The sequence below is a fragment of the Brettanomyces bruxellensis genome, chromosome 8 (assembly GCF_011074885.1).
Source record: "Brettanomyces bruxellensis chromosome 8, complete sequence".
In the NCBI taxonomy this organism is placed as follows: domain Eukaryota; kingdom Fungi; phylum Ascomycota; class Pichiomycetes; order Pichiales; family Pichiaceae; genus Brettanomyces; species Brettanomyces bruxellensis.
The window spans coordinates 2121467-2147374 of record NC_054689.1 but is presented as its reverse complement, the minus strand read 5'-3'; the positions used below and the strand labels follow the sequence as shown (position 1 = coordinate 2147374).

The 25908-nt window shown below is 38.0% G+C and overlaps 11 protein-coding genes across 11 annotated transcripts; 4 read left to right on the top strand and 7 right to left on the bottom strand.

Annotated features, from left to right (window-relative positions):
• Positions 1 to 50: 50 nt before the first annotated feature.
• BRETT_001155 (uncharacterized protein) lies at positions 51 to 731 on the bottom strand (the record flags this gene model as incomplete). Its single annotated transcript, XM_041279711.1, has 1 exon — positions 51 to 731. One exon carries the CDS (start codon positions 729 to 731, stop codon positions 51 to 53), a length of 681 nt encoding a protein of 226 aa, XP_041137925.1.
• Positions 732 to 1810: 1079 nt separating this feature from the next.
• BRETT_001154 (uncharacterized protein) lies at positions 1811 to 2446 on the top strand (the record flags this gene model as incomplete). Its single annotated transcript, XM_041279710.1, has 1 exon — positions 1811 to 2446. One exon carries the CDS (start codon positions 1811 to 1813, stop codon positions 2444 to 2446), a length of 636 nt encoding a protein of 211 aa, XP_041137924.1.
• Positions 2447 to 2613: 167 nt separating this feature from the next.
• On the bottom strand, positions 2614 to 5328 carry MCM2 (MCM DNA helicase complex subunit; the record flags this gene model as incomplete). Its single annotated transcript, XM_041279709.1, has 1 exon — positions 2614 to 5328. One exon carries the CDS (start codon positions 5326 to 5328, stop codon positions 2614 to 2616), a length of 2715 nt encoding a protein of 904 aa, XP_041137923.1.
• Positions 5329 to 5850: 522 nt separating this feature from the next.
• On the top strand, positions 5851 to 9336 carry BRETT_001152 (uncharacterized protein; the record flags this gene model as incomplete). The annotated part of the gene is made up of 1 exon (XM_041279708.1): positions 5851 to 9336. The coding sequence occupies one exon, from the start codon at positions 5851 to 5853 to the stop codon at positions 9334 to 9336; it is 3486 nt and encodes a 1161-aa protein (XP_041137922.1).
• A 175-nt stretch (positions 9337 to 9511) lies between these two features.
• Positions 9512 to 14545, bottom strand: BRETT_001151 (uncharacterized protein; the record flags this gene model as incomplete). The annotated part of the gene is made up of 1 exon (XM_041279707.1): positions 9512 to 14545. One exon carries the CDS (start codon positions 14543 to 14545, stop codon positions 9512 to 9514), a length of 5034 nt encoding a protein of 1677 aa, XP_041137921.1.
• Positions 14546 to 14905: 360 nt separating this feature from the next.
• BRETT_001150 (uncharacterized protein) lies at positions 14906 to 16069 on the top strand (the record flags this gene model as incomplete). The annotated part of the gene is made up of 1 exon (XM_041279706.1): positions 14906 to 16069. The coding sequence occupies one exon, from the start codon at positions 14906 to 14908 to the stop codon at positions 16067 to 16069; it is 1164 nt and encodes a 387-aa protein (XP_041137920.1).
• Positions 16070 to 16158: 89 nt separating this feature from the next.
• BRETT_001149 (uncharacterized protein) lies at positions 16159 to 17646 on the bottom strand (the record flags this gene model as incomplete). The annotated part of the gene is made up of 1 exon (XM_041279705.1): positions 16159 to 17646. The coding sequence occupies one exon, from the start codon at positions 17644 to 17646 to the stop codon at positions 16159 to 16161; it is 1488 nt and encodes a 495-aa protein (XP_041137919.1).
• A 535-nt stretch (positions 17647 to 18181) lies between these two features.
• ALA1 (Alanine--tRNA ligase) lies at positions 18182 to 21094 on the bottom strand (the record flags this gene model as incomplete). The annotated part of the gene is made up of 1 exon (XM_041279704.1): positions 18182 to 21094. The coding sequence occupies one exon, from the start codon at positions 21092 to 21094 to the stop codon at positions 18182 to 18184; it is 2913 nt and encodes a 970-aa protein (XP_041137918.1).
• Positions 21095 to 21890: 796 nt separating this feature from the next.
• Positions 21891 to 22430, top strand: BRETT_001147 (uncharacterized protein; the record flags this gene model as incomplete). Its single annotated transcript, XM_041279703.1, has 1 exon — positions 21891 to 22430. One exon carries the CDS (start codon positions 21891 to 21893, stop codon positions 22428 to 22430), a length of 540 nt encoding a protein of 179 aa, XP_041137917.1.
• Positions 22431 to 22615: 185 nt separating this feature from the next.
• Positions 22616 to 23359, bottom strand: TPI1 (triosephosphate isomerase; the record flags this gene model as incomplete). Its single annotated transcript, XM_041279702.1, has 1 exon — positions 22616 to 23359. One exon carries the CDS (start codon positions 23357 to 23359, stop codon positions 22616 to 22618), a length of 744 nt encoding a protein of 247 aa, XP_041137916.1.
• An 881-nt stretch (positions 23360 to 24240) lies between these two features.
• BRETT_001145 (uncharacterized protein) lies at positions 24241 to 25185 on the bottom strand (the record flags this gene model as incomplete). Its single annotated transcript, XM_041279701.1, has 2 exons — positions 24241 to 25092; positions 25171 to 25185. 2 exons carry the CDS (start codon positions 25183 to 25185, stop codon positions 24241 to 24243), a joined length of 867 nt encoding a protein of 288 aa, XP_041137915.1.
• Positions 25186 to 25908: the final 723 nt, after the last annotated feature.

The window sequence follows — 25908 nt, the reverse complement described above, 5'->3', positions numbered from 1 at the left end:
ATATAAAAGATCTCAAATAACAGGGGGAAAGACAACTATGACATTCTTTTTCAAATTAATTTGTGCAATTTGTTGTACTGCTGTGCATCCAAGTGAGACATCATTAAAGCAGCGTTCACCATTTGAATCACGTTCATTATTTGCTTAAAGATCCAGGTAGGTGCCGAAATATAAGCAAGCATAACACCTGTTGGAATGGAAGTGCCAGGGAAGTTACCAAGATCGTAATGAGCAAAGTATAATGCAATATAAAAAAGCTCATTAAATGCACAGACAGTGAACAAAATCTTCCTGTTCGTGTAGTAAAGCCTCATCAAAATGTTGGAATCCTTTGAAACACTCTTATGACTAGAAGCACCACTTGTGATCATAGCGTACATGTGCATATAATGAGATGAAAGATCCAACGAGATTAAAAACTGCCAAAGTATGCACCAGTCTGGATAAATGATACCAAGAAACACTATAAGGGAACAGGTCGAAGATCTGTCTGTCACCATATCTAAAACAGCTCCAAATTTAGTTGATTGGCCGTATTTTCTCGCTGCTGCGCCATCAAAAGCGTCCAACAAGCACGAGGTCGAGTAAAATGCCAACATTGTAATAAGAGGATAGCTTTTCATGGTAAGCCAAGATGCTAACAACGTTAACACACGTCCATACCCAATGAGATTGGGAATGAAGGTGAAAATATCAGTGTTTTTAATTGGGGATTTTTTCTCTTCCGTCATCTTATCACTGCCGTTTCCAGGTATATTTATGATTTCAATTGAAGCTTCCCGAAACTGCTGACGACGTTGAACTTGGCACCTCTTCGGATCTTAAATTGACTTCTGTCTGTCTGCGGAAAAAATTTTCGTACCGTATGAAGAAGTGAAAAAATACCACGAATTGAAGCAAATGAAAGAAAATTGAAATAAAGTGAAGTAAAAATGAACGCGTAGAAATCGGCCAATACCCCGTCAGCAGGATGTGCCAATTCCCGCTTACTCAAGTCTAAGATTTTTATTGGTTGATTTTACTGAGATTTCGGCGTATTCTTCGAGCACGAAAACTCCCATAGAATTTATTTTTATACTCCTTCCGGAACGATTGATTATACCTCCATGATAAATTTCTGAAGAGTTTTTAATAGAAAGCGATAGGGATTGTTACAGTTATCATTTGTTTAGAATACACTTAATTCAACCTGATTATTTGAGTACATAATTATACTAAATTTGAACAGAACTGTAATAAATACGTCGACAGTCGCGTCTACGGCGTCACACTTAAACTAATTAACTAAAATATTACAAGAACAAAGTCTTTCGTATTTCTATTCCAAACTGGATGATGACTCCAACAAAAATTTCCACATATACTGCAGAACATCGTGTTATATCTGTTAAGAATTGAAATATTATTTGCAAGTTAAAAGGAATCACGAACGGAAGGACTAAGTTCAATCAATATTTATGTGAAATACTATAAACGACTAACTTTACAAATTCCAAGCTTATATTAGTGACAACAGCAAACTGAAATTGATTTGTAAATAATATCGCTTCACTCTTCTACAATAATCACTAATGGATTCATATTCATCGAACATCGCTTTGTGATACATCATTTTTCCACAACTTACTCTACAAAAATTATGTTACTAAAAGAACTTGCATATCACGTGATGAACTTTTTGGTTTATCAGTACACATATTCTGAAAAAAACTTTAATTTATTCATTTCATTGTAGAAGACCTTATCTTTTTCCCTGATACAATGCACTTCTAATCTTATTGAATGATATAACTTGTAGAACCTCAACAAAATGGATGGTTTTTCAAAGAAATGTGATGAGACAGCATTGTCAGACGGTGATATAAACAGACTCCTTGAACTACATAAAGAGTATACCGAGAACTCATTAAAATATTTATCTGCCTTGGAAACTGATAAGCAAAATGTTAAAGGCTTTGTTAAACATCCTCAAACATCCCGAAAGTATATGCCACTTTTGCAGCCAATGGGATATAAGGAGGCTACTAAATGTCTTAGGCTAAAGCGTTCAGATGGAATCATGGTAGAATTGAAATGCCCAGTTTGTCAGTTGGGTAATTTTATCACGGTAGAGCAATTTATTCAACATTTAACCGACTTTGAGGACATACCTTTATTTCAGGACGAGGATGAAGTTGATCTTATTAAACAATATTCGGACATTATTGCTTTAGAGTTTGGAAGTGTCTTAGCATTATCACAGCAGACACAATCTGCAAAAGCTAGAATAAACACTTTGAAAAAGAGAAACATTGACCCCTCGAGACAGTTGTATCTCTCATCTGATAGAACCAATTATGCTGATGAAATAAAAAAAAGTCGTCAAAACAAATTTAAATTCTTGCGGAAAAGGGCTGCAGAAGAAGGGGAAAATGTGGATAATTTACTAAAAGAGATCACCGGATAGACTGGACATTTAATTCTTAATATCAGGGTGCGTCAAAACCAATCCATTAACATTAAAGAGTTGAAAAAAAAAAAGCACACCATTGAATTATACATTCAAAAAAGGTAATTGAACAAGAAAATAAACGAGATGTATACGCAAATACATGTAAAAATATTTCCCTACATTCAAGAGACAGTAACCTGCTGTGGTAGATGCTTTCTGTGTGGAAGGGTGTATTTCATAAAGCTTCTCTGTAACTGCTTTCTGATACTGATCTTTTGGGTTCCAACAAAACTGTCAACAACAACTTTTATAGCTCTATCAAGATCACCACTTGAAACATACTCGCTCAACCTCATTTTTGCAAAGGATTCGGAAATACGAAGAATACTTTCCAAATGTCTCACAGTAATTGGAAAGGAGCCGGTCGTGTTTGACTCTTTTCTTAAATCAGCGTAAACTCTTGAAACCTTATCCATATCCATTTGATTCAACTTTGGATGTATTCTTGTTCTCGCATAATGAATATACTTAATTAAAAAGGCCTGTGGAATAGGTGAAATTTCATCCTCTTTTTGCTTTCTTGCGTTTTCCTCTTTCCGTAACCGTGTAGAAGTAATATTTTCATCATCATCTTCACTATTGACCGTATCGTCATCAGAAACATCCATCTTATCAGGATCTTCGTCGTGACCATCATCGTTTAACGGATGTGATCTGATATGTGAATCTATCACAAATTCAGCCAATCTTGCATCCGCCTCTGGATTCACCAAATCCCGCACAACACATACTATATCAAAACGAGAAAGGATAGGTTCTGTAAGATTCACATTCCTTTGCAAATCCAGTGTAGAGTTATAACGTCCACCAATAGGATTAGCAGCAGCAATTATGGAACATCTTGCCTGAAGAGTGGTAACAATACCTGCTTTGGAAATAGAAATAGATTGCTGTTCCATAGCTTCATGAATAGATGTTCTGTCTTGGTCATTCATCTTATCAAATTCGTCAATCAGACAAACTCCCTTGTCTGCGAGAACTAATGCTCCTCCTTCTAACGTCCACTCTCTTGTAACTGGGTCACGTCTAACTGATGCAGTTAAACCAACAGCGGAAGCACCTTGACCTGTTGCAAAAACAGCTCTATGTGCTGTTTTTTCGACATACTTCAAAATTTGTGATTTTGCAGTACCTGGATCACCCAAAAGGAGAACGTTAATGTCACCCCTAATTGAATGTTTCCCATTTACGTCCTTTGGAACACCCCCAAACAAGGAGCATGCAACTGCTGTTTTAATATTCTTATGACCGTAAATAGATGGCGCCATTGATGCAATTATCTGGTCCACGATACCTCTTTGCTTACTTCTTTTAATAATTTCTCTCTCATCTTCTTCTGTCCATTCAAATGGAGAAAGCCCACTTGTACCAATAACAGAACCAATACCGCCAGATCCTTTAGCAGCACCCTCACGCCTTTTTATCGAGTTAGCCTCGATGACTGTAGCAAACACCGGAAAGCCGTTCTTTGCATTTAAAGTTCCATCGTAAGAATTTTTGTATATTCCCGTGACCTCAATTTCATCACCTGGCTTGGCAGAATCAACCAAATCCCACAGAAGAATAACCTCCTTATGCCGTGGGATTCTACCAGGTGGCACACTACCAGGAGATTCCTGCAAGGTAACCCTTTGGTAATTTCGGTAAACTGTCTTCTCAGAATTCAACCTGAATGGACCTCGAGACTGACAGTTTGTACAGTAAGAAACCCGAACTTCTTGATTTGAGTCCTGAAAGTATGGTCCAAGAACCGCACCACATCTTAAGCAATCAAATTTCACATATTTAAGCTGAGGAAAGACACCTGTCCTTCTAGTGACAACACCTGTAATTCTCACTAATGTATTCAAATGAGACCCTCTTAATTCTCGAAGCTGGTTAATTGTAGGGAAACCCGCTATACGAACGTGTATTTCGGAGTGTATTTGACTGTAATCGGGATAATGTAGCTCAGTGGCCTCCATTGCAACCACATCAAATATTTTCAGCATTTCTTCTGGACACGTTGTTAAAAAGAGGGCAAGAATGGCTTTTGAATGAAGAAGATGCATATACGAGACTTCCAAACTCTCACTGTTCATTTCACCCAATGTCCTAATCCTACTACCGTAAACTGAACGACCTTTCTCATCCGTATATTCAAGAAGGAAAGATTTAAGTTCTCTGGCAATAGATCTCGCAACATTAGGCATAGTTATCCATTCTAGAATAGATGGAGCTTTGACTTCGGAAAGGGCGTCCAAAGACAATTCTTCCGTCAAGGGGTCAACGTCATCAAAATAATGTTCAGTATCTTCCTCATAACCATGCCTTCTTCTTCGTCTCTGAATTGGTAAACCATATTCATCTCTTGGCACATCATTCAAATTTTCGCCTTCATCTAGATCGAGGTTACCTTCACCTGCAAGCTTTTTTCTTCTTAACTTATCTCTTGCATCTAACATCTCATCAACTTTCCTCTTCTCGGAATCTGACAAGGCATCATATTCATTATCATCCAATTGTTCAGAATCATATCGATCTTGCTCCGGCTTGGACTTGTAATCTTTCGACATTTCATCTCCTATTAAATCCACACCTGTTTGTTCTTCTAATTTATCTTCAAGATCATCAATATTATTATTCATGTATTTTCGTTCTTCATTCTCCTCCGTATCTTCTTCAAATGGTATTGCTGGAGAAGATGGTGGTTGCTGTGCTCTAGGTGAAGATGCCAATGATGAAGGTGCAGGGGATGATTGATGCTTTGGTGAAGAGCTTGCGAAAACTTCTTCACCAGAAGAGTTCTCGTCGTCCGATTCTATAGTTCTTTTTCTTGGGCTTCTATGATCAGACATTGTGTTATTATTCAATTAAGTAATATGCAAAATGAGCAAAAATTGAAGGATTATAGTGTATTTTTATCACGGGAGGTAAGACTTTTTATGAAGGAGAAAAGAGAGAGAGTAAATTGAAGTTTCGTGAAAACCGTACACGAATAATTTTTTCGCATCTTTCTTTTTTCTTGAAACAAGGTTAATATCAGTTCCCTTTTTGGATTAATTTCTATAATCAGATTAATTGAACGCGTCAACTTTTATTTCATTTTTTTTTACTTTATTTTAGTGCATTCTCTATGTCTCTTTTTCCGCAGCGGATTTTTAAAGAATGAAATTGAAGCATCCGATCACCAAAAAAAATTCAAACAAAATGTTTTGTTTACGTTTAACATTTTTTTTTTTTGTCATAGGGAGGATTCGGGGTCCTCATGTAAATACTGAGAAAAACAAAAAATTAGAATCTTAACATATTTTATATTACAGCTATAATACACATAATTTATAATGAACTTAAGGTATTGATTTTTAACATAGTCCAAAATGCCAAGTGATATCCCACATTCGGCTCCCACAAGGACGGGTGAACATCAATCATCAAATAACGTATCTAAGCGGAAAGGCCCGCATAGCTTGGGAAGCTATGACTTAGAGTCGGGCTCATTGCAAAGAAAACGGACATTGGTTCGTAGAAATAGAAGCAGGCATACTTTTGTATATTCTGCATACCCGAACAGTTCACCATTAACTGGTCGCGAAGAATCAAACAGACCATCATCTGTGCATAGAGATAATTCGCTGGAGGATCCCAATGATATTCAACTGACTGATATGAATGCTCCCGTGGAGACAGCTTCATCCAAAGATAAATATGCAGTTCAAAAGTTCGATAAATTTAATAGTGATGCGGATAATCGTAGCAGTTTTTCGGACATCACTCTTAATGAAGATAGCCCAGAAACGGTCCCACTTACTTCTCGTTATGGAATATCTATTTCCCCTAGGAGAATCCGTGACTTGAATAAAAGTCACAAGAAATTTCCATTCTGGAAGATATACTGTTACTGTGTGACATTTTGGGCACCTCCACCTCTTTTAAATTTATTTGGTTTGAAATCCCAGCAAAGGCAGTACGCATGGAGGGAGAAGATGGGCTTAATATCAATAATTCTAGTTCTTGGTTTAATCATTGCATTTTTAACTTTTGGCTTCACAAGATCTGTTTGCAGAAACTCAATGTCATTAACACCAAAGGATATCAGTACTGGTTACTTAGTCATCAATGGTAGAGCCTACAATTTGGATTCTTCGTCGCATCCAGCGGCACCAGGAATTTCTGCCGGATCGAACATTCTTTATCCCCCGGCTAATGCTGGAGGTAAAGATGGAACCTTGTTGTTTCAGAATGTCAATGGGAATTGTAAAGGACTAATTACACCGAGAGATAATTGCACAATTCCACACTCTGGTGAAGAATTAGCTTGGTATATGCCATGCAAACTCCTCAACATGGATGGATCAAGTCATCCAAACTTTACTTTTGACTACTATGATGGGTATGCTTGCCATACATCTCCTGAAGCCAGAAAGGCTTTTTACTCATTAAAGTCAACTGGATTTGTTCATTATTCTTGGGAAGAAATCTCCAATAAGAGCAGAAATTTTGTTGTTTATAATGGCAATGTTTTGGACATGGATATATTAAACTGGATTCAAACAGATGACCTTGACTATCCAAATCTTTTTGATACCTTGAAGGATGATAAATTACTAAGAGGATATGATATATCGAAAATACTTTCAAGCTCGGGTGAACGTCGCGCAGCCCAATGTCTAATAGAAATTGCCAAAGTTGGTGTTGTTGATACTACAACTGTTGGATGTATATCGGCAACCATAGTTTTATACATTTCTCTTATATTTGTTCTAGCTTTAGTGATTGCCCAATTCGTGGTTGCATGCTATTTCAAATGGTTTGTGTCACCTAGGCAAGGTATCAACATGTCATCTATGAATAATCGAGAAAAGATGATAGAAAAATGGACCGACGGGAAAACAGAACAGGCACATATACAAACAATACCTCCAGAAAGACGCGCGGGGTATAGAGAAAAGACTTCATCAAGGGCCATTGGCTATCATTCAGGAAATAACTTGAAAAGACGTGCCTTGAGACAATCATGGGGTGGTGATATTTCGGAGTTCATTGATGTAAAAAAACAGTATGTTCACCCAGCATCAGGTGATTATGATCCAAAGTATTTAACAATGACGGCTGAAAGATATCTTGCGTCATCCAAGAGAAAGAGCACTAAAATGAGTGCAAACAACTTTGCAGAACATACACTTGAAGACAATCATAGCACAAATTCATTCGCAAAGTCCGAAATTTCTTCGTTGGACCCAGCAATTGTGAGTGGAAAAGTCTTGGAACAGCAGCCAGTGGATTGGGAACCATTTGGATATCCTTTGATACACATAATGTGCTTAGTGACTTGCTATTCGGAGGGTGAAAGCGAAATTAGGACGACACTTGACTCGGTTGCTACAACAGATTACCCAAATTCTCATAAATTATTGGTTGTCATCTGTGATGGTCTGATCACTGGTGCCGGAAATTCGAAGTCAACACCTGATATTTGTCTTGATATGATGTCTGATTTGGTTGTGAATGAGAATGAGGTCAAACCATACTCCTATGTTTCCGTTGCAGAGGGATCAAAACGGCATAACAAGGCAAAAGTGTATGCCGGATTTTATAAATATGATAACAACACAATACCCGTCGAAAAACAGCAGAAAATACCAATGTTACTTATTGTCAAATGCGGAACTCCAGCCGAAGCAGGCTCGGCTAAACCAGGTAATAGAGGCAAAAGAGACTCCCAGATTATACTCATGTCATTTTTGGAAAGTGTCAATTACAATGAAAGAATGACTGAACTAGAGTTTGAAATGTTGAAATCGATATGGCAGGTTACTGGATTGATGGCGACATTTTATGAGGCATTACTAATGGTTGACGCTGATACTCTTGTTTATCCGGATTCTGTTACCCATTTAGCCGCCGAACTTGTCAGGGATCCGGAAGTGATGGGTCTTTGTGGAGAGACTAGAATTGCCAATAAGGCTCAATCCTGGGTTACTGCTATTCAGGTGTTTGAGTACTATATCTCACATCATCAGGCTAAAGCATTTGAGTCTGTGTTTGGCAGTGTGACATGTCTACCAGGATGCTTCTGCATGTACAGAATAAAGGCTCCTAAGGATATAAACGTGTGGGTACCGATTTTAGCTAATGCCGATATTGTCGCCAAATATTCTGAAAATATACTGGACAGCTTGCATAGAAAAAACCTTCTCTTATTAGGGGAAGATCGGTATCTCTCCTCATTAATGCTTAGAAATTTTCCTAGAAGGAAGCAAATATTTGTGCCGAAGGCTGTGTGCAAGACGGTTGTTCCAGATAAGTTTAAGGTTCTTCTTTCTCAAAGACGACGCTGGATTAATTCAACCGTTCATAACTTAATGGAGCTTGCACTAGTTAAAGATCTTTGTGGTACATTCTGTTTCTCGATGCAATTTGTCATCATAATTCAACTAATTGGTACACTTGTACTTCCAGCATCGATCACTTTCACTCTTTATATTATCCTTGTTGCCATCATTTCCCCCGTGAAGCCGATCATGTCACTTATCTTGATGGCCATTGTTTTCGGACTCCCAGCAATACTCATTGTGGTAACTATAACCAGCCCAATGTATATTATCTGGATGCTTATTTATATGATCTCTCTACCAATATGGAATTTCATACTCCCAGCATACGCATACTGGAAGTTTGATGACTTCAGCTGGGGTGATACCAGAAAGACTCAGGGTAAAGCCAAGGATGCCAATATTGACAAGGGCGAATTTGATGGTTCGCAGATTGTTCAGATGACCTGGAGGGAGTACGAACAACAAAGAAGAGAAAATGAAACTGCTGTTCCCCAAGCTTATAATCCGAGCTACTGCACTGATTCTTAAAGAGAATTGCTACACGGATTACCTCACATCTAATGATCAAATTATAGATTTTGACATGCATTGTAAGAATTAAAAGATAGAAATAATAAACCAACAATTAGATCGGTAAGAAACATGAGATACTTGTGTAACTTAACAGGCGTAATAATATAACAAAAAAGGCGACAGTGAAATCCTACTCTCCAGATCTAATTGGTAATTGATGAAAAACAGATGTGACGAGAGCACCAAGCTTCCTGTCATGAATATTCAAAGATGGCAACAACGATATGAGCTGATATAATGGATGCATGCTTTTTTTGCACCAATCGAAATCATTTGAATTTAGCTGCTTCATATGATTAACTATTCTTAGGTAACCTATCAAAAGCATTTCTAACTCGGCACCCTGCATTCTAGGCATTGGTCTTTTACCGCACAATGAAAAATCCGAAATATATTTTGCAAGTGCAAATGAAAATCTGCCGATATAGTACTCAAGAGAAAATTTCCACAATGGACCACTACCTGGAGCTGAGAGGTCAATTAGATCATGTAAGCATAGTTTTGCAGTTTCAACAGTAACGACAGGTGTCAATGTCGAAGTATTTCCACAGTATTTAAATGTCTTAAACAAAGAAAGACGCTTTGAAATTTCTAATGGAGAATCGGTAAAGTTTAATACTTCTTGACTAGCATCATCTGTGGAATATAAAAAGGAGGCTCTCCATATACAACTAAGGAACTTGCGTCTGTTTTCATCGGTGAACGTAGCAGGATTTCTTTCTCTTATTAATCGGGAAAAAGCTTCTTCCAACCGCCTTGAAATTTCAAGATCAAAACTTTGAAATTCATTCACAAGTTTACGGTTCTCGCAGGAGAGAAAGCAAGATTCAAAGAATTTCAAGATTCTGCTCCATAATGCATAAAAATCTTGCTTCCTCAGTTTTTGATCATCAAAACTTTGAGCGTCTGAAATCAATGATTCACATATCCTGCAAGAAAGATCACACAAAATGGATGATGCCCCCTTCCATAAATATTCACCTGTACAAAGTTGTGCATCCGACCTGTACTTAAGCTTGCAAGGCTCTAAGAGAGAGTCGTACAACTGCAAAATACTGTGATCCACCAAAAATGGAACAAGTCGAGTAATCGTAGATAGGCATTTTTCCAAAACCTTCAGACAATTATAGCTCACCATTCTAAAAGTTGGGATCCGTAAACCTTTGGATCCAAGCTTTTTCTGAATTAGATCCCTTGTGGTAAATGGTAAAGCGATAATGGAGCACAAATCTCTGATCAGCAAAGATTGATATTGAGGTTCTTCAAAAGACATGTTCGATAAAGAATCTAAAACTTTCCGTTGTAATTTTGTCATCCGTTTGTCATCCCTTTTATTAGCAATAAGTACAGGAAATCTCACACAGGAATTCAACTGCATTAGCAAGCTCTCTAATTTAGATATGCTCAAAGAGTAACCAACCATATTAAAAAGAGGAATAAAGCATGAAACAAAGGCGCACAACAGTTCTTCATATGAACTATCATCTGAAAGTTTGTAAACAATTTTATATTCGGTCCAAAGAGAATAAAAATCTTCAACAGTATTGGATGGCACATTAGTCCCTTCAACTGAAAATGTATTAAACACCTTTAAAAGGTTTTCAAAAATTTTGGTATTAAGTGACATCCAATCATTGTTTATATTCAGCAATTTCGTCATATATACTGAATAGCCATGCCAATAATGTTGTAATTCGTTTGATGATTTTTTATCCGCATTGAAATTTCCCAATCTCTGACAATAAAACTTTGTCAAACTGCTCGAGACACTGCTCAAAGTTGCTATCCATTCCTCTTGCACAGTTTTTGGACATTCATTAATTTTATTATCTGGAAGTATTTGAAGAAGAATTGGTTCCAATATGATTGCATATATTGAGTTGTATGATGGATGAATTTCAGAGTACGAATCTAATACGTTAAAAAATGTTATTATTGATCCATTCCTCACTTGGGCTCGCTTATCATTCGTTGTTTCAGCAAGTTTTAATAATAAATAAAGCCAGAGAGATTCAATGTAGGCTTTTTTATTATTATCCCGTTCTATACCAGCTTTCACTATGCTTACCAATTGCTGCTCTGAATTTATCTCCGTTTGGGTAGAACCTATGCTCGTTTCATTATATGTATTTAACGAATCCTTTAAGTAGTCACTAATAATCCAGAAATAGCTGGCAGCATTGAAGGAGGCATTAAGGTCATATCGTTGAGTCACAAACTTGAAAAGAATATCAATCACAATTCTTATTTGTGACAACGGAACTGTTTGAAGCAATTCATCTAACGTAACCTTTAATGATTCAAACGAGGATTTCATCAAAGAAACAAGCATCTCCTTTGTACTAGACTCCTGAAATGAATAACTTGTATCCCCTGATATTTTAAATGGAACATCCAACAAAGAAAACACTGCATCCCACTCCTCGGATATTTTATTTCCAAAGCGGTCAATAATATCTTTAAGAATATTGAGGTTCGATAGTACGATTCGAAGTTCAACATTCATCGTTAAGACTTCAGTGGCTGGCTTAAGATCCAACAGCTTTTGTGTATGAATAAGCAAAGCTTTCAAAACGCCACGTTCTGTAAGAGAATAAAGAGAAGTCCTCTCATCATCATCACCGGCCACATTATCGTCAAATCCAACATTAGCAACAGCCTGAATGATTTCGCCAAAGCTTCGTGCAAATAAGAGTCTCATACTTTCTTCTAGTTCACGGTCAGTGCAAATGTTGGAAAAAAAGCTCACAATATCGTCCCATATACCATTTTCATTAATGAGAAATTTGAGCGGATTAATAAGGCATAGATTTGATATCTCTGCAACAAAGAATGACCGACAATAGATGCAGGGATAAATTTCATAGCCTTCCTCCTTCACAGGAGAAAACACCATGCTACCGAACACAGGCTGTTTAAAAATTTCATCAGATAACTGAAACAAGGAATTACATATCTTCCTGAATACCAAATAGTCCTGCTTTCCTATACCATTTGAAAATTTCTTCAAAGTTTCAGAAATCACTGATATGTCATGATTATCAAGCAAAGGAGATATAGGTGGTATCTCCTTGGTACTGAACCCAGTGGGACCGTCAATATAATAACTGATCCACTGAAAGACAATCATCAAAGTTCTCCAACTATCATCAAAAAGCTCAGCTAATGATATGCCCAAATCAACTAAGGCCCGAAAGCAAATTATTTGTCTAGAATTAATTGTTCTCGGATACCATTTCACCCTCGAATTTGTTGATGTATCAGTTGATATATTTGTGCCAGTTTCTGATGAACTTCTTGCATTATGGGACATGTTAGATACAGCTTGTCCAATGGCTGAACTAATTGTGCCAGCAATACTTTCCCCAAAAGATTGAATCTTATTATGATAACCAAGTTGGCCAGTTAAATTGACTGTAGCATAGGCAAAATAATTTATGATAGTAGTTTGTGCTTTTCTCACGGATAAAATACCGGAGGCATGGCATAACCGTTGAAGAGATTGTATTATCAATGAAAAACCTTTGTTATCCAGTGAAGAAACGATTAAAACCTTTAAAATACTGTATAGAGACTCCCAACTCCTCAGCGTGAAATTGTGCAAAATCCTGTATTCAATTAGTTCAGTGGCACCACCATATTTCTTCATTAAAGATTCATCGAGAAATGTCACACCTTGCCCTTTAACTTTGGACGTTCCTTTCTGAAAATCACGCGCTAGGTTTAAAGAATAATTAAATATGCCCTCCGATGAATTCGTGACACATTGTGCTATCAAACTTAACATGTAGTAATCTGGCATTGCTGGCGGTTCCATCTTATCTATAGAATCCATATACCTTTGCTTTACTTCAGATGGATAAACAGAAAAAATCAATGGTGTAGAAGTAGAATGAGGATCTTTTGGTCCACCTTGCCCATTGAGTGAAAGAGTAGAGCTCGATCCACTACTACTCCTTCTATTATTGCCATCACCATTTGGGGGTTGTACGATATCACCAGAATTCAACATTTTGTGTTGTGACCCAATAATTTCAACACACACGGTTAAAAAGTCATGAACAACTTGACGTTTTTCGACCTCTTGATTATCATCAAATTCCCTAAAAAGCGTCTTTGTAGCTTTGAAATCTTTAAAAATAGAGGCATAAATTTCTAAACAAAAAATACGTTTCCATTTTGGAGTTTTAGAACTCGATGAAATCAAATGTGTCATAAGAGACAACGTAACCTCTGCCTCATTAGTAGTTATTTCGAGTAAATCAGAGATCATAAGAAAAACTAGTCTGAAGACTCTAACCATTAAGGTGAAGTCATCGCAGGATGAGATAAATCTTAAAAGAATAGGCGCAACACGAATGCGAAGAAGATAAGCAAGCTCTACGTGATCTTTAAAGACAGCTTCGTTATTTTTGATGGTACTCTCCAAAATCTCAAAACCATCATCTTCCGTCATGTAATTCGTCTTCAAAAATACAGGCTTATGATGTTCAATTAAGGTGCAAAGATCATTGAAAACACGTTGAGCGTCATATGCACAGAGGTGCACCTTCACAGTCTTGTCATTATCGATTGGCAAAGTATACCGAGCCGGGCCTGTAATTTTTTTGCTAACTAGCAATTCCTTTTCCTGTTTCACCTTTTCGAAAACAGTACCAATCATCTGGGAAAACGTAGCCTTGGCTGTATTCACGACTACAGGCGACTTCGTTGAATTTTGTAGCAGAGTACAAACATAAAGAATATTCGATAGAGATTCATCGTTAATATCCATGGAATAGTTCTCGAAAAGCGTCGGCAATATCTGTAAGATCTTGAGCTGTACCTCAGTTGACATGTATGTCAGATCTTGTAATACAGCAATTATCTCATCAATCTTGGTAAAACTAATTGCCTTTGATACAACTAGCTTATTTAACGCAGTGAGAGCAAAGGACACAAGCTTCGTTTCTTTGGTATGGAAACATAATAGAAACGGATCAATGAAATCTGGATAATCCTTTAATGAATCAAGTTGTTTCTTATTATCCGACACGGAATGAATTGGAAATGATTTCAAAATTTGGAGTGATCTTTGGGATGCTTTTCGTATATGACCGTGCTTTCTTTTGGAATCGGTAGATAAGGATAACAATGTATCTTTTATCTGTTGAATCAGACTCATGGGTGATTCTCTAGAAAATAACTCAATCAGTATCAATTATATACAGTATATCTAGAAAATTAAAATGCGTTGTTTTTTAATGTTGTTTCTTATGCATGTTATCATTGCACCTGATGCATATATATACCATGTATACATTTTTGTGGGCTCCGCTGAAGAATGAACACGCAACGCATCTCTACCATACAAGTCCACGAAAAAAAAAAAAAAAAAAAAAAAAAAAAAAATTGGCTGAAAATTCCAGATATTAACTATTGGAAGTAAGCTTTCTCTTCTTATTAGACTCATGAGCGAACAGTGCAAGCCACTATTGTATATATAACCTTATTTATGACAGTCACAAATTTACTGGCTAAAGTAATGGAGGGAATTTTTGCGATCAACAAGCCTTCTGGCATGACCTCAAGGTTGTGTCTTGACAAAGTGAACAGGATTCTCTCTCAGGCAGAATGTTTTAAGCCTACCTTAAAAGCACTGGCAGAGAAAAGAAATGCGGGACGAAAATCTCGTAGAAACAGAAGATCTAACAAGTTAAAAATGGGGCATGGAGGAACTTTGGATCCGTTGGCTTCTGGTGTTTTAATACTAGGTGTGGGCTCGGGAACAAAACGGTTAGGAGGGCTCACAAATCATTCCACTAAAATATATGAGGCAGAGGCTTTACTTGGCGGTGAAACGACGACAGGAGACTCGGATGGTGAGCTATCGTTAATTACTGAAAATGACTTTATTACGAAAGAGCTACTTGAAAGTACTGCTCAGAAATTTATTGGCACTGTAACACAGACACCACCTATATTTAGTGCTCTCAAAATGAACGGAATACCTTTATATGAATATGCTAGAAAGAATATTCCTTTACCTCGTAAAATCAAATCAAGGGAGGTTCAGATTCACTCACTCGATTTGTGTGATGATTGTTTAACCAAAGATCACAAGTATCCATTTCTTCAAAGCAAGCTTTGCGATGATGGCACTACACTCGTCACACTGTTGCAGAATAATAAGCCATTACAGGAACACGTTGTTTCCTTTTCGAAAGAGTACCTCGAAAGGGCTGAAAGGGATTCATCATTATCCACCGAAGCCGTTTCATTGAAAAAAGCCAATGACCTCCAACAATACAATACTGAGGGTTACAAAGCCCCTCTTCTGCATTTTATCGCTACAGTCTCATCTGGAACTTATATCAGATCCCTTATAACTGATCTTGGCAGGGCTTTAGGATCATCTGCCTATATGGTCAGTCTTATTAGAAGGAGACAAGATGATTGGTTGCTCGATCAAAATACTTTTGAGCTTTCTGATTTTGAGAATTATGAGGAAGATGTCTGGGGACCAGTCCTTAAAAGGGTCTTCGAAGAGGGTCCGAAAGTTAATATTCGGGAGGCAATGGCAGAAGCAATCGCCAACAGGAAAATTAAAAAGGTTGAGGAGCCTTTGGGGAAGGAAGTGGTGGATAACGAGGAAATCACACCAAGTGACAACATAACTGTCGTCCCTAGAACATCCAAGAAAGAGTAGTGAATGTGGGATTATTACATGTAATATTAACACTTAGATTTGTACGTATAGATTTAGATAAACATGAATGCTATTTGAAATTTGTCATTTTAAATAAGGTAGAAAAGAATTGCTGCAATGTACATCATTCTAATCGAAAAAGAAGGTGAAATTAATGCCGCACCTCCGGTAGAAACTTGCTCCTCCAAATTGTCAGAATCCATATCATTGTTTCCCACATAATTGCAGGTTAGATTACTAGCATCGTCAGAATTGACCCCATAACTCACTCCTAGAAAATCATCTCTTATGGGGCATGCAAAACCAAAGTCAGATGGACAATCCCTGACTATGGCATTGCACATAGATATACATGGTAATATCTCATAGTAAGAAAGAGGCGGATCAATTGTATCTGCAATAAAAGAGTTCCTGCCCTCTGAGGAATTGTATCTCTTATAACCTTCCTGCTCCTCGGAAGAGCATCTTGGAATCGTTACCGAACAAAGCCATTGTTTGTAGGAATAACGGCAGTTCTCACATGTTCTGATCGGAGAGTATCTAGAATCCAAATGCGCATCACAAGGTATCTGTTGCAGTGCATAGTCAAACTGCTGATACAACTCTTTTGTGTAATTATCGTAAATACTGGCCAATTCCTGAACGGTTTGTTGACCATTGGTCAAATTTCTTGAAGCAGGAGCAGCGTACGCAACCTCATCGCAGAAGTCAAGGCCGTAAATTACTTTACAAGCGTTGGAACCCATTGTGGAAAAGTTGAAAAGTTTGTAAACAGAGCCACCATAATTCACCGTATTGAATGTTTGCAAAAGCACCCCTGTATAATTTGTTGACTTCTGCAAATCTGTAACGGAAAAGAATTTCTTTTCACTCACAACAGCAGATGATTCCAAAGGATATTGCTTGACGTATTCATCGGCATTCGCTATAGCACACCAACTTTGATTAAGACGTGATAAGGATGTATACTGTGACCGGTTGTATAGATATACCGTATATGTAGAATCATTTCTGAATGTGAGATTCTCCGCGGAAAAAGCGGCCGAGTCGAAATCCGTATCAGCCACCGAAATGATAGGGTTATTATCATATTGAAAAACAAGATCGCTCTGAGAAAGACCCAATTCATATATCCATGTATCATTCAAAGTGCAACTTTCACAATCATCTGGTTTTATTGTAACGTATAATACTCTGTGATTCTCCGCTCCATCGCTGCTTGCAAGTCCTTCAGCATAACCATTCACAAAAGATATACGATTCATAGCGGAAAGATTGGCAACGTTAGACTCAAATGTGTAGTAAAGACTCAATCCATTTTTCTGAGAGCTAAATTCTAAGGAATCTGGCATTTCACAAATGGCTGCACTAATAAAAACCATGACTTCAAAAGAATGTGCCAATCCTGGAGAGGTATAATTAACGTCAAATGTGTATGTTAACGAATCATTTAAACCAATAGTTGCCCGAATTGGCGTCCAGTCCTGGAGAATCGAGGTTTGTCCTAAAAGTGATAATCTTTGATCATACATCATTCCATTTACGTCAAAAAGGTCTAATGATTGGAGATCTTTCATCATAAATTCGTCAGTGATGTCATTCGAGTCCTTGTCATCGGAACACAACCCGGTGACGCAAAAAAAAAATATATATAATATTCTCAAGGCATAATATTGCATACCTATTCAACTTCAGCTATTGATTAATCTCGCAATTAAGTGTTGCTTTATTGAATGGTGATATGTAGAAGAAGGAGATGCCTGATTAACATATTCTTACATTTCCATCCAAAAAATTTCCGGTAGTGCTTTTCCCCCATTACGTTGCACAATAAAAATAAAAAAAATACATCGACCTGAATTAGTAGAACAAGAAATAATTATTCCTCACTAATTTCACAAGCATTCAGATGCTTTAACAATCTACAACAGACAATACTATCATTCAAAGTATTTAGTAACACATTTCGACATCATCATATTCTTTGCAGACAAACTCTTTGATTGCATGAAGCATTAGAGAAATTAAAGTAAAAAAAAAAAAATTACTCCTGCCCACACAAGAAAAAAGGAAAAAAACAATTTTCTAGATGACACTCAGAAGACGAACCCATCACAACTTAAGTTTCTCTTCAAACAATTTTGTGACAGCATCAACAGCCTTGTTAATTCCGTTCGGTTTGTCACCCATACCTTGGCAAATATTACCTCTTCCTCCAGCCTTACCACCAATATATTCAGAAGCAACCTTGGCAACATCGGAGCTGGCAAGACTCTTCAAGTGCTCATCAGAAATGTACACACCTTGAGCAACTCTTTGATCTTCACTAGTACCAATTATGATGAATAGAGATTTTCCCTTGAAATTCTTCTTCAAGTAATTGAATGCTTCCGTAATAACTCTGGCATTTGAACCGGTGTCAATGTGAAGAGCAACAAACTGAGAATCTGGATGCTCCTCAAAGTATTGGGAAATTTCTTCCTCGGCCTTCTTAGTTGCAGCCTTTTGTCTCTTCTTCAACTCATTTTTAACGTCCTTATCAATTTTGTTGAACTTGCTCTTCAAGCTTTCCTTATCCAAAATTGAAACTATGAGTTTGCCCAGCTTGGTAGTATTGGCCTTGAGAGCTTTTTGCTTGGCATTTCCAAATGGCATTTTCTCGATGTCGTCTAGAACTGCTTCAAACTCATTGGCGACAGTCTTGGTTTTGAGTGCTTCTTCTCCAGTAAGTGCCATAATTCTTCTTATACCCTTGGCAATACCACCTTCTTCAGTAATAACTAAGAACTTAATATCGCTGGATCTGGAAACGTGCGTACCACCACAGAATTCAATTGGGTAGTTGAGCCATTTCTTATTTGAAGGGTCGGCAATGAGCTCATCCACGGAATTACCAACAGAAACGACACGAACAGGATCAGGATAACTCTCTCCAAAGACTGCTCTCAATCCATTGATCTTTTTGGCCTCCTCCAGTGGAACAGACTTAGTGTAAACCTTGACGTCATCCTTAATAATCTTATTCACGATTTCCTCCGTCTTTTTGATTTGATCTAGTTTCAAAGCCTTCTTAAAGGAGAAATCGAATCTCAACTTATCAGGGGCAACCAATGAACCTTTCTGATCAACTGAGTCTCCCAGAACACTCCTCAAAGCAAAGTTCAAGATATGAGTACCAGTATGGTTGTGTCTTAACGATTCTCTCCTCGTCTCATCGTAACTAGCAATAACTGATTCTCCCACTTTAAGAGATCCCTCTTCTATATATCCAGTGTGTAAAACATAACCGGCATACGTCTGAACGTTTTCAACATTAAACTCGGCTTGACCGTCAATCACAAGCTTACCGGTATCATTCACCTGTCCACCTTGTTCTGCATAAAATGGTGTCTTGCTCAAAATGATACCGATCTGCTGACCTTCTTTCAATCCTTCCGTGGAGTTCACAAACTTCTGATCCACGTAAATGGCCTGAATGTCTGCTTCAACATCATTGCTGGTGTACTTGAATTGATCATCCGTCTGAGAGATCTTGTCATTGGACTGAAGATCGCCCAGAGCATGAACATCGAGCTTGAGAAGTTTCTTACCGCCCTTAGAATTACCAGACTTGGAAGCCTTCCATGAGGCAAGCTTTGCCTTTTCGAATCCTTCCTCATCAATCTTCAAGCCAGCTTCTTCGGCCATCAATCTAGTCAAATCAACCGGGAAACCGTAAGTGTCATACAATCTCCACACGTCCTTTCCAGAGAGCATCTTCTCAGATGTTTTCGATGCCTTTTCAGCATAAGATTCGAATAGCTTTTCACCTCTGTCCAAAGTTCTGGCAAATGATGCTTCCTCTTCATCCATAATCTCGTAGATAGTCTGAGGATCCTTAGTAAGTTCAGGGAATATATTTTTCACCTGCTCAATTAAGGTTGGAGCAAGACTGGAAAAGAACTTGCCGATTGGGTAGTTCATGTATTTCCTGGCATATCTTGCACCTCTTCTCAAAATTCTCCTTAAAACATAGCCTCTACCTTCATTGTTTGGCACACCACCGTCTGCAATTGCGAAAGTAAGAGTACGCACGTGATCAGCCAACACTCTGTATGCAGTATCAATTCCGTCAACGTCCTCCTTACCGAACTTTCCAGTGTAAGGTCTGACGCCAGTGATCTCTTGTATCTTTGCGAACAATGGTCTGAAGACATCAGTATCGTAGTTAGACCTAACATTTTGTAAGATGGAAACCAACCGCTCAAATCCCATACCAGTATCAATATGTTTCTGAGGCAATGACTTCAAAGAACCATCCTGTTCTCTGTTGAACTGGATGAAGACATTGTTCCAAATTTCTAAAACATCTGGATCATCTTTGTTCACCAAATCTGCAGCATTCCTGCCGCCAATACGATCATAATGGATCTCTGAGCATGGACCACATGGACCTTGGTCACCCATCTCCCAGAAATTGTCTTTGGCGGAACCAGGTAAGATATGACTTTCCGAAACACCGATATTTTCCCAGATCTTCTTCGTCTCTAAATCTGGCTGAAGTCCAGCCTTCTTGTCACCTCCAAAGTAGGTAACATACAATCGACTTGGGTCAAGCTTGTAAACCTTTGTTAGAAGTTCCCAAGAAAATCCCACCGCGCCTTCTTTGAAATAGTCACCAAACGACCAGTTACCCAACATCTCAAAGAATGTGTGATGATAAGAATCCCTACCGACATCTTCCAAATCATTATGCTTTCCACCTGCTCTAATACATTTCTGAGAGTTTGTGGCCCTTTTAATGTGTGCCAATGGAGAAGATGGGTCAATAGTTCCCAAAAAGATTGGCTTGTATTGGTTCATACCTGCATTGGCAAAAAGTAAAGTAGGATCATCATGTGGAATAACAGAAGATGATGGAACAAAAGTATGTCCTCTTTCCTTAAAGAAGTTCAAGAATGTATCACGAACTTTAGAAGCAGGCCAATTTTCAGCGTTGAAAGCTGAACTTTCGGCTGGCTGACCGTTATAATTGGTGGTAGACATCTTTCTGAAATGAAACAATCTGAGACGTTCGAGTGGAGCAACAAAAAGTCTAGCAAGCTTAAAACTCATAAACTATGGGTATTATCCACCAATCGAAGTATCGATGATTATGTACAAAAACTTAAAATGTAACGGTTATCGATACTGTTCTGCTATGAAGTGGATAGAGCTTTTTTTTAATTTTTGTTCCGTCTTATTTTATCTCTGCAATTCATTTTTTTCATTTTTGTGTCATAGTGAAGTACTGTACCGATGAAATTCGCGTCTTTTCCAAGAAAAAAAAATTTTAGATATGCATGGGGATGAATGATTATTTGATATTATTCGTCACTAAGTGGTCAGAGGAGGTGGTGGTGGTTTGCAAAATTCAAACTACAGATAGGTGAATTGAATCTTAAGTTAATTTTCATAGCACCTAAAAAAAAAGCCCAATAAATTATATAAATTTCACAACTTCACAGTAATTTAGACATATATTAAGCACTGTGATCGTTTAATGCTAGCATTCCGATGATAACTGATGTCTATCTATCTACCGTATGACATACATTGAACTTCCACTAGTTCAGTATTTTAGGTCTTTCTTTCTAATGCAAGGGTTTGCCTTAATTTCACAAATTTTTTTGAGCTCGAAAAAAAAAAAAAAAAAATTAAATAATTCACCGCACCATCTTCTTATCCGTACCCATCAGATATTAATTATACATGATCAATAATGATATGCCAAGAAATACATTTGCGTACTTATAATTAATTGCCAGGACATTTCCGTGGGTTGTCCTAATAGTCAACTTTCATGGTGAGATTAAAGACCCGGTATATCCTTTTTGAGATTATCTACCCCGAGAGGAAGACTTATCCCATCGAGGATAATTTTGGAACAGTTGCAGATTCGGCATTATCAATTCATCAGCCGACTGACTCGAAGGTTACTGGTAGGCAAATAATATATTTAATACGACTGTCGCTCCATAAGAATTTCGGCGATTATGGGTCATCTACTGCTGTGGGACTCTCCATGAGATACTTCTCACCTAGAACAGGTACAGGCATATTGAGGGTCACCAGGAATAACTGGAAGTACATTGTGGCTGCCATCACCTTCATCAACAGTATAAATGGAGAGCATTGCATATTCCACACAATAAATGTGAGTGGGTCCATTAAGAAATGTGAAGACAGATCCATGCAATACTCGAAGGATTTGATACGGACGTTGCGGAAAGCTAGAAATGCAGCTGATGATGATGACGATGCTTCAATTCTTGGACGTGTGTTCGCTGAAGATATGAAAAAGGACAGTCAGGGTGTGTCAATGAATGATAACCGAGTATAAAAGCAATAAAATCAAATTGCACCTTCACTCAGTAACAACAAATAGCCTTTCCTACATAACATAATAATAATAATAAAACTCAGAACAGTTACAATACAATCAGTACCCATCTTTTCTCATAAAAATATATTTCCATTTTTAGCTGTATAGCATCGTACACATTAACTAAACCAAAGAATCTTCATTTACTGTCTTGACTTAATGATGTCAGCGAACTCTGGTTTCAATGAAGCACCACCGACAAGGAAACCGTCAACGTTCTTCTTGTCTCTGAAACCACCGACATTGCTTGCCTTAGCGGAACCACCGTACAAGATTCTGACTTCTTCGGCCTGAGCACCAATAACGGTGGACAAGTACTTTCTGATGTCAGCGTGAACTTCCTCGGCATCAGCAGCAGTAGCAGCCAAACCAGTACCAATAGCCCAGATTGGCTCGTAAGCAACAACGATGTTAGTCCAGTCCTTAACCTTCTCAGCAACGGCAGAAAGCTCTCTCTTGCAGACATCGATGGTCTTGCCAGCCTTCTTCTCCTCGAAAGTCTCACCGATACAGAGGATAACCTTCAAGCCCTCGGACAAAGCAAACTTAACCTTGTCGGCGACGAACTCGTCAGACTCCTTGAAGTATTGTCTTCTCTCGGAGTGACCAAGAACAACATAGCCAACACCAAGGTCCTTCAAGAACTCTGGGGAGACCTCACCAGTGTAAGCACCAGAAGCCTTCAAGTAGCAGTTCTGAGCACCAACCTTGACAGTTGGCTGCTTGTTCTCAGCAACAACCTGGGCAAGATATGGGTAAGGTGGGCAAAGAACAACTTCAACATTTGATGGCAAGTCAGCCTTGTTCAAGTTCTGAACAATAGTGCTGATGGACTCCTTAGAGCCGTTCATCTTGAAGTTACCTCCGACGAAAAATGTTCTAGCCATTGTGTGATGTTTTATATATATATAATTTCTTAATTAACCAAAGTTTATAACTAACACTGGTAAAGAAATGGGAAGGGGAAAACAAAAGATCTAAAGAATGCTCTAAAGGTGCAAACGCAGAGAACAAAAAAAAAATGGAACGAGCAAACATATTTATATTCAGGCTGTATGAAAATTATGTACAATAAATCATCCAACTAGCCTTCGCTGTCCGCGATACAAAATTCCGCTGAAAATTGGAAGTAGGTGATTATCAATGAAATCAACCCCGGGATACCCCCGAACGTGGTCGGACATTTATGAGTCCGTATTTCCCGACCTCCTACGTCATTCACCAAGATCCAGGCTTGCAATTCCAAATTTTTCAGCAACTTACTCTTACATTTCACTTTGCAAACTTTATTGTATTTCAGTTATACACTTCACTACACTATCGAAATTGTTCGTTCGTCCCTTGATATTTTCAGTCGAAAAGGGACATCTGCAAAAATATGCGTCGAGCCGAAGTCTATCAGAAAGGACCTCTGTTACCCGGGATGAATGAAAAATTTCCAACGTGGTATTTTTTTTTCTCTGGAAGCGATCTCTAAAAAGACTGACAGTCATATTATTCTCACATTTTTTGATTCATTGAATTTCTTATTGTGATGCTTGAATTTCAAATTTCGCGTAAAAGATGCAACTCCGATGTTGGCGGAATCATCTGTGGGATGTCTAGGACATGCGAGCGTCCACTTCCTCCCTGCACCAATTCATATTTTCAGAAGTCGTGCGTCGCATGGCGGTTAATTATTATACTCTAAAAATTGTTTTTCAACCCTTGAATTTGGCATATCAATAAATAAATAAGTTGTTAGTACCTTTCCTTGCTCGTGTTACCTTCAAATGCCAGCTTCTTTGGTGTTCTTATTTTTGAACAGCACTTCATACTTCCTCATGGTTTCTAGTGACCTTTTCACTTGCTCATCCTTGGCTTTAGCTGCTGCAACTGCAACCGTATTCATTTCGTTATCATCTAATTGCCCGTTTGTAGTAAGCCTCAACTCATCTGAAGTGTCTTCTTTCAACTTCTTCGCCCTTTGCTGATCCTCAAGCTCAGACCACGTTTGTAAATGTGTGTTCAGATGATATTTCTGTGTTTTAGGATCTTTTTCCATCACTATCCACGTGCAATGAGGGACGTTTTGTAAATCCTCAAAATACTCCACGGTCCATCGAAACCATTTCATCAAGAAAACCCTCGCCCAGATTCCATGCGTAACAAGTACCAAAATCGACGGGAACGTGTCCCGCGCGAAATGTCTGAAAAGAGATGCATCAAAGGAAGCGCATCTATCATATACATCTGCTGCACTCTCTCCGTAAGGAATTCTATAAAAGAAATGGCCGTACTTTGCACGCTCAACCCATATTCTCTGCATCTCCTCTTTTGTGCTCTGGAAATTTCCAAAATCCTGTTCTCTCATTCTAGGTTCTTCTTCAATTACATATTTCACACCTGTATCCTTGATACCTTCAATTATATCGTTTGTAGTCTGGCGGGCCCTCAGATATGGTGACGTGTAAAAGCAAATGGAGTCATCTTCTTTTAAAATAGACTTTAGAAGCTTTCCTGCTTCAAGTGCTTGTTCATGTCCATGGTTTGTCAATGGAACCTTGTGATTTGGTATATACTGATTCACTGTTTTATCCTTGTTTCCTTCAGATTCTCCATGACGGACAAGAAGTATTAACTAAATTACATGAAAATTTGTTAGTAAAACTATCCATAAAAAGCATATCAGTGTTGCTTTTTTTGTTATATCACTTACTCTAGGTCTCCCCATTGGATAAATTATGTGTTTATAAGTTTATAACACCTGAAATCAAATATCAAATTCTACCAACTATAGGTAAGATACTGTGTAGTATATTTTTTTTTCTAAAAAGCGATACCTTTGGATGTGGAAAGCACTCTTTAAACAATTAAAACTGATCCCTTCCGATCCAATTTATCTTGTGATGACCACGGAATCTAATGTACTCCGAAAAAGGCGCGTCGATTGCGTCTTTTTGGCTACCTGCAATACATATATTTTATTTTACGAGGAAATAAAATCTGAGAATGCTCAAATAAATAATTTGGTTGGGGTACCTCTCGCAAGTGGTGTGTATCACTGGTATTCATATATGTGATAACATCATCAATCCACGAAGCCATATACCCGCCAAGTTTGAAGTATTATGTTGTTGTTTTCATTAACTTCCCGTCGATTTTCTTCGTCTATCAGTCAAGCGAGACTCTCCCGTATAATTCCTTCTATTGATAGGATTACAGGAGAAGATTTGTACAAAGGAATACCATTCAAGAAGTACTTTCTTGATAGAACATCAAAGGGGAATTTACCAATTTACAAAACCTACAGAAGTCAAGCCGTGTATACAGACGTGAGAAAAATTCGTGGAGATATAGTTCAACTCAGGAACGATCTTCAGGCAGCTCTTCCAGATGTGCCAAAGAAAAACTTCACTTGCGTGATGTCAAGCAAGACCATCAAAATAAAAGGAGA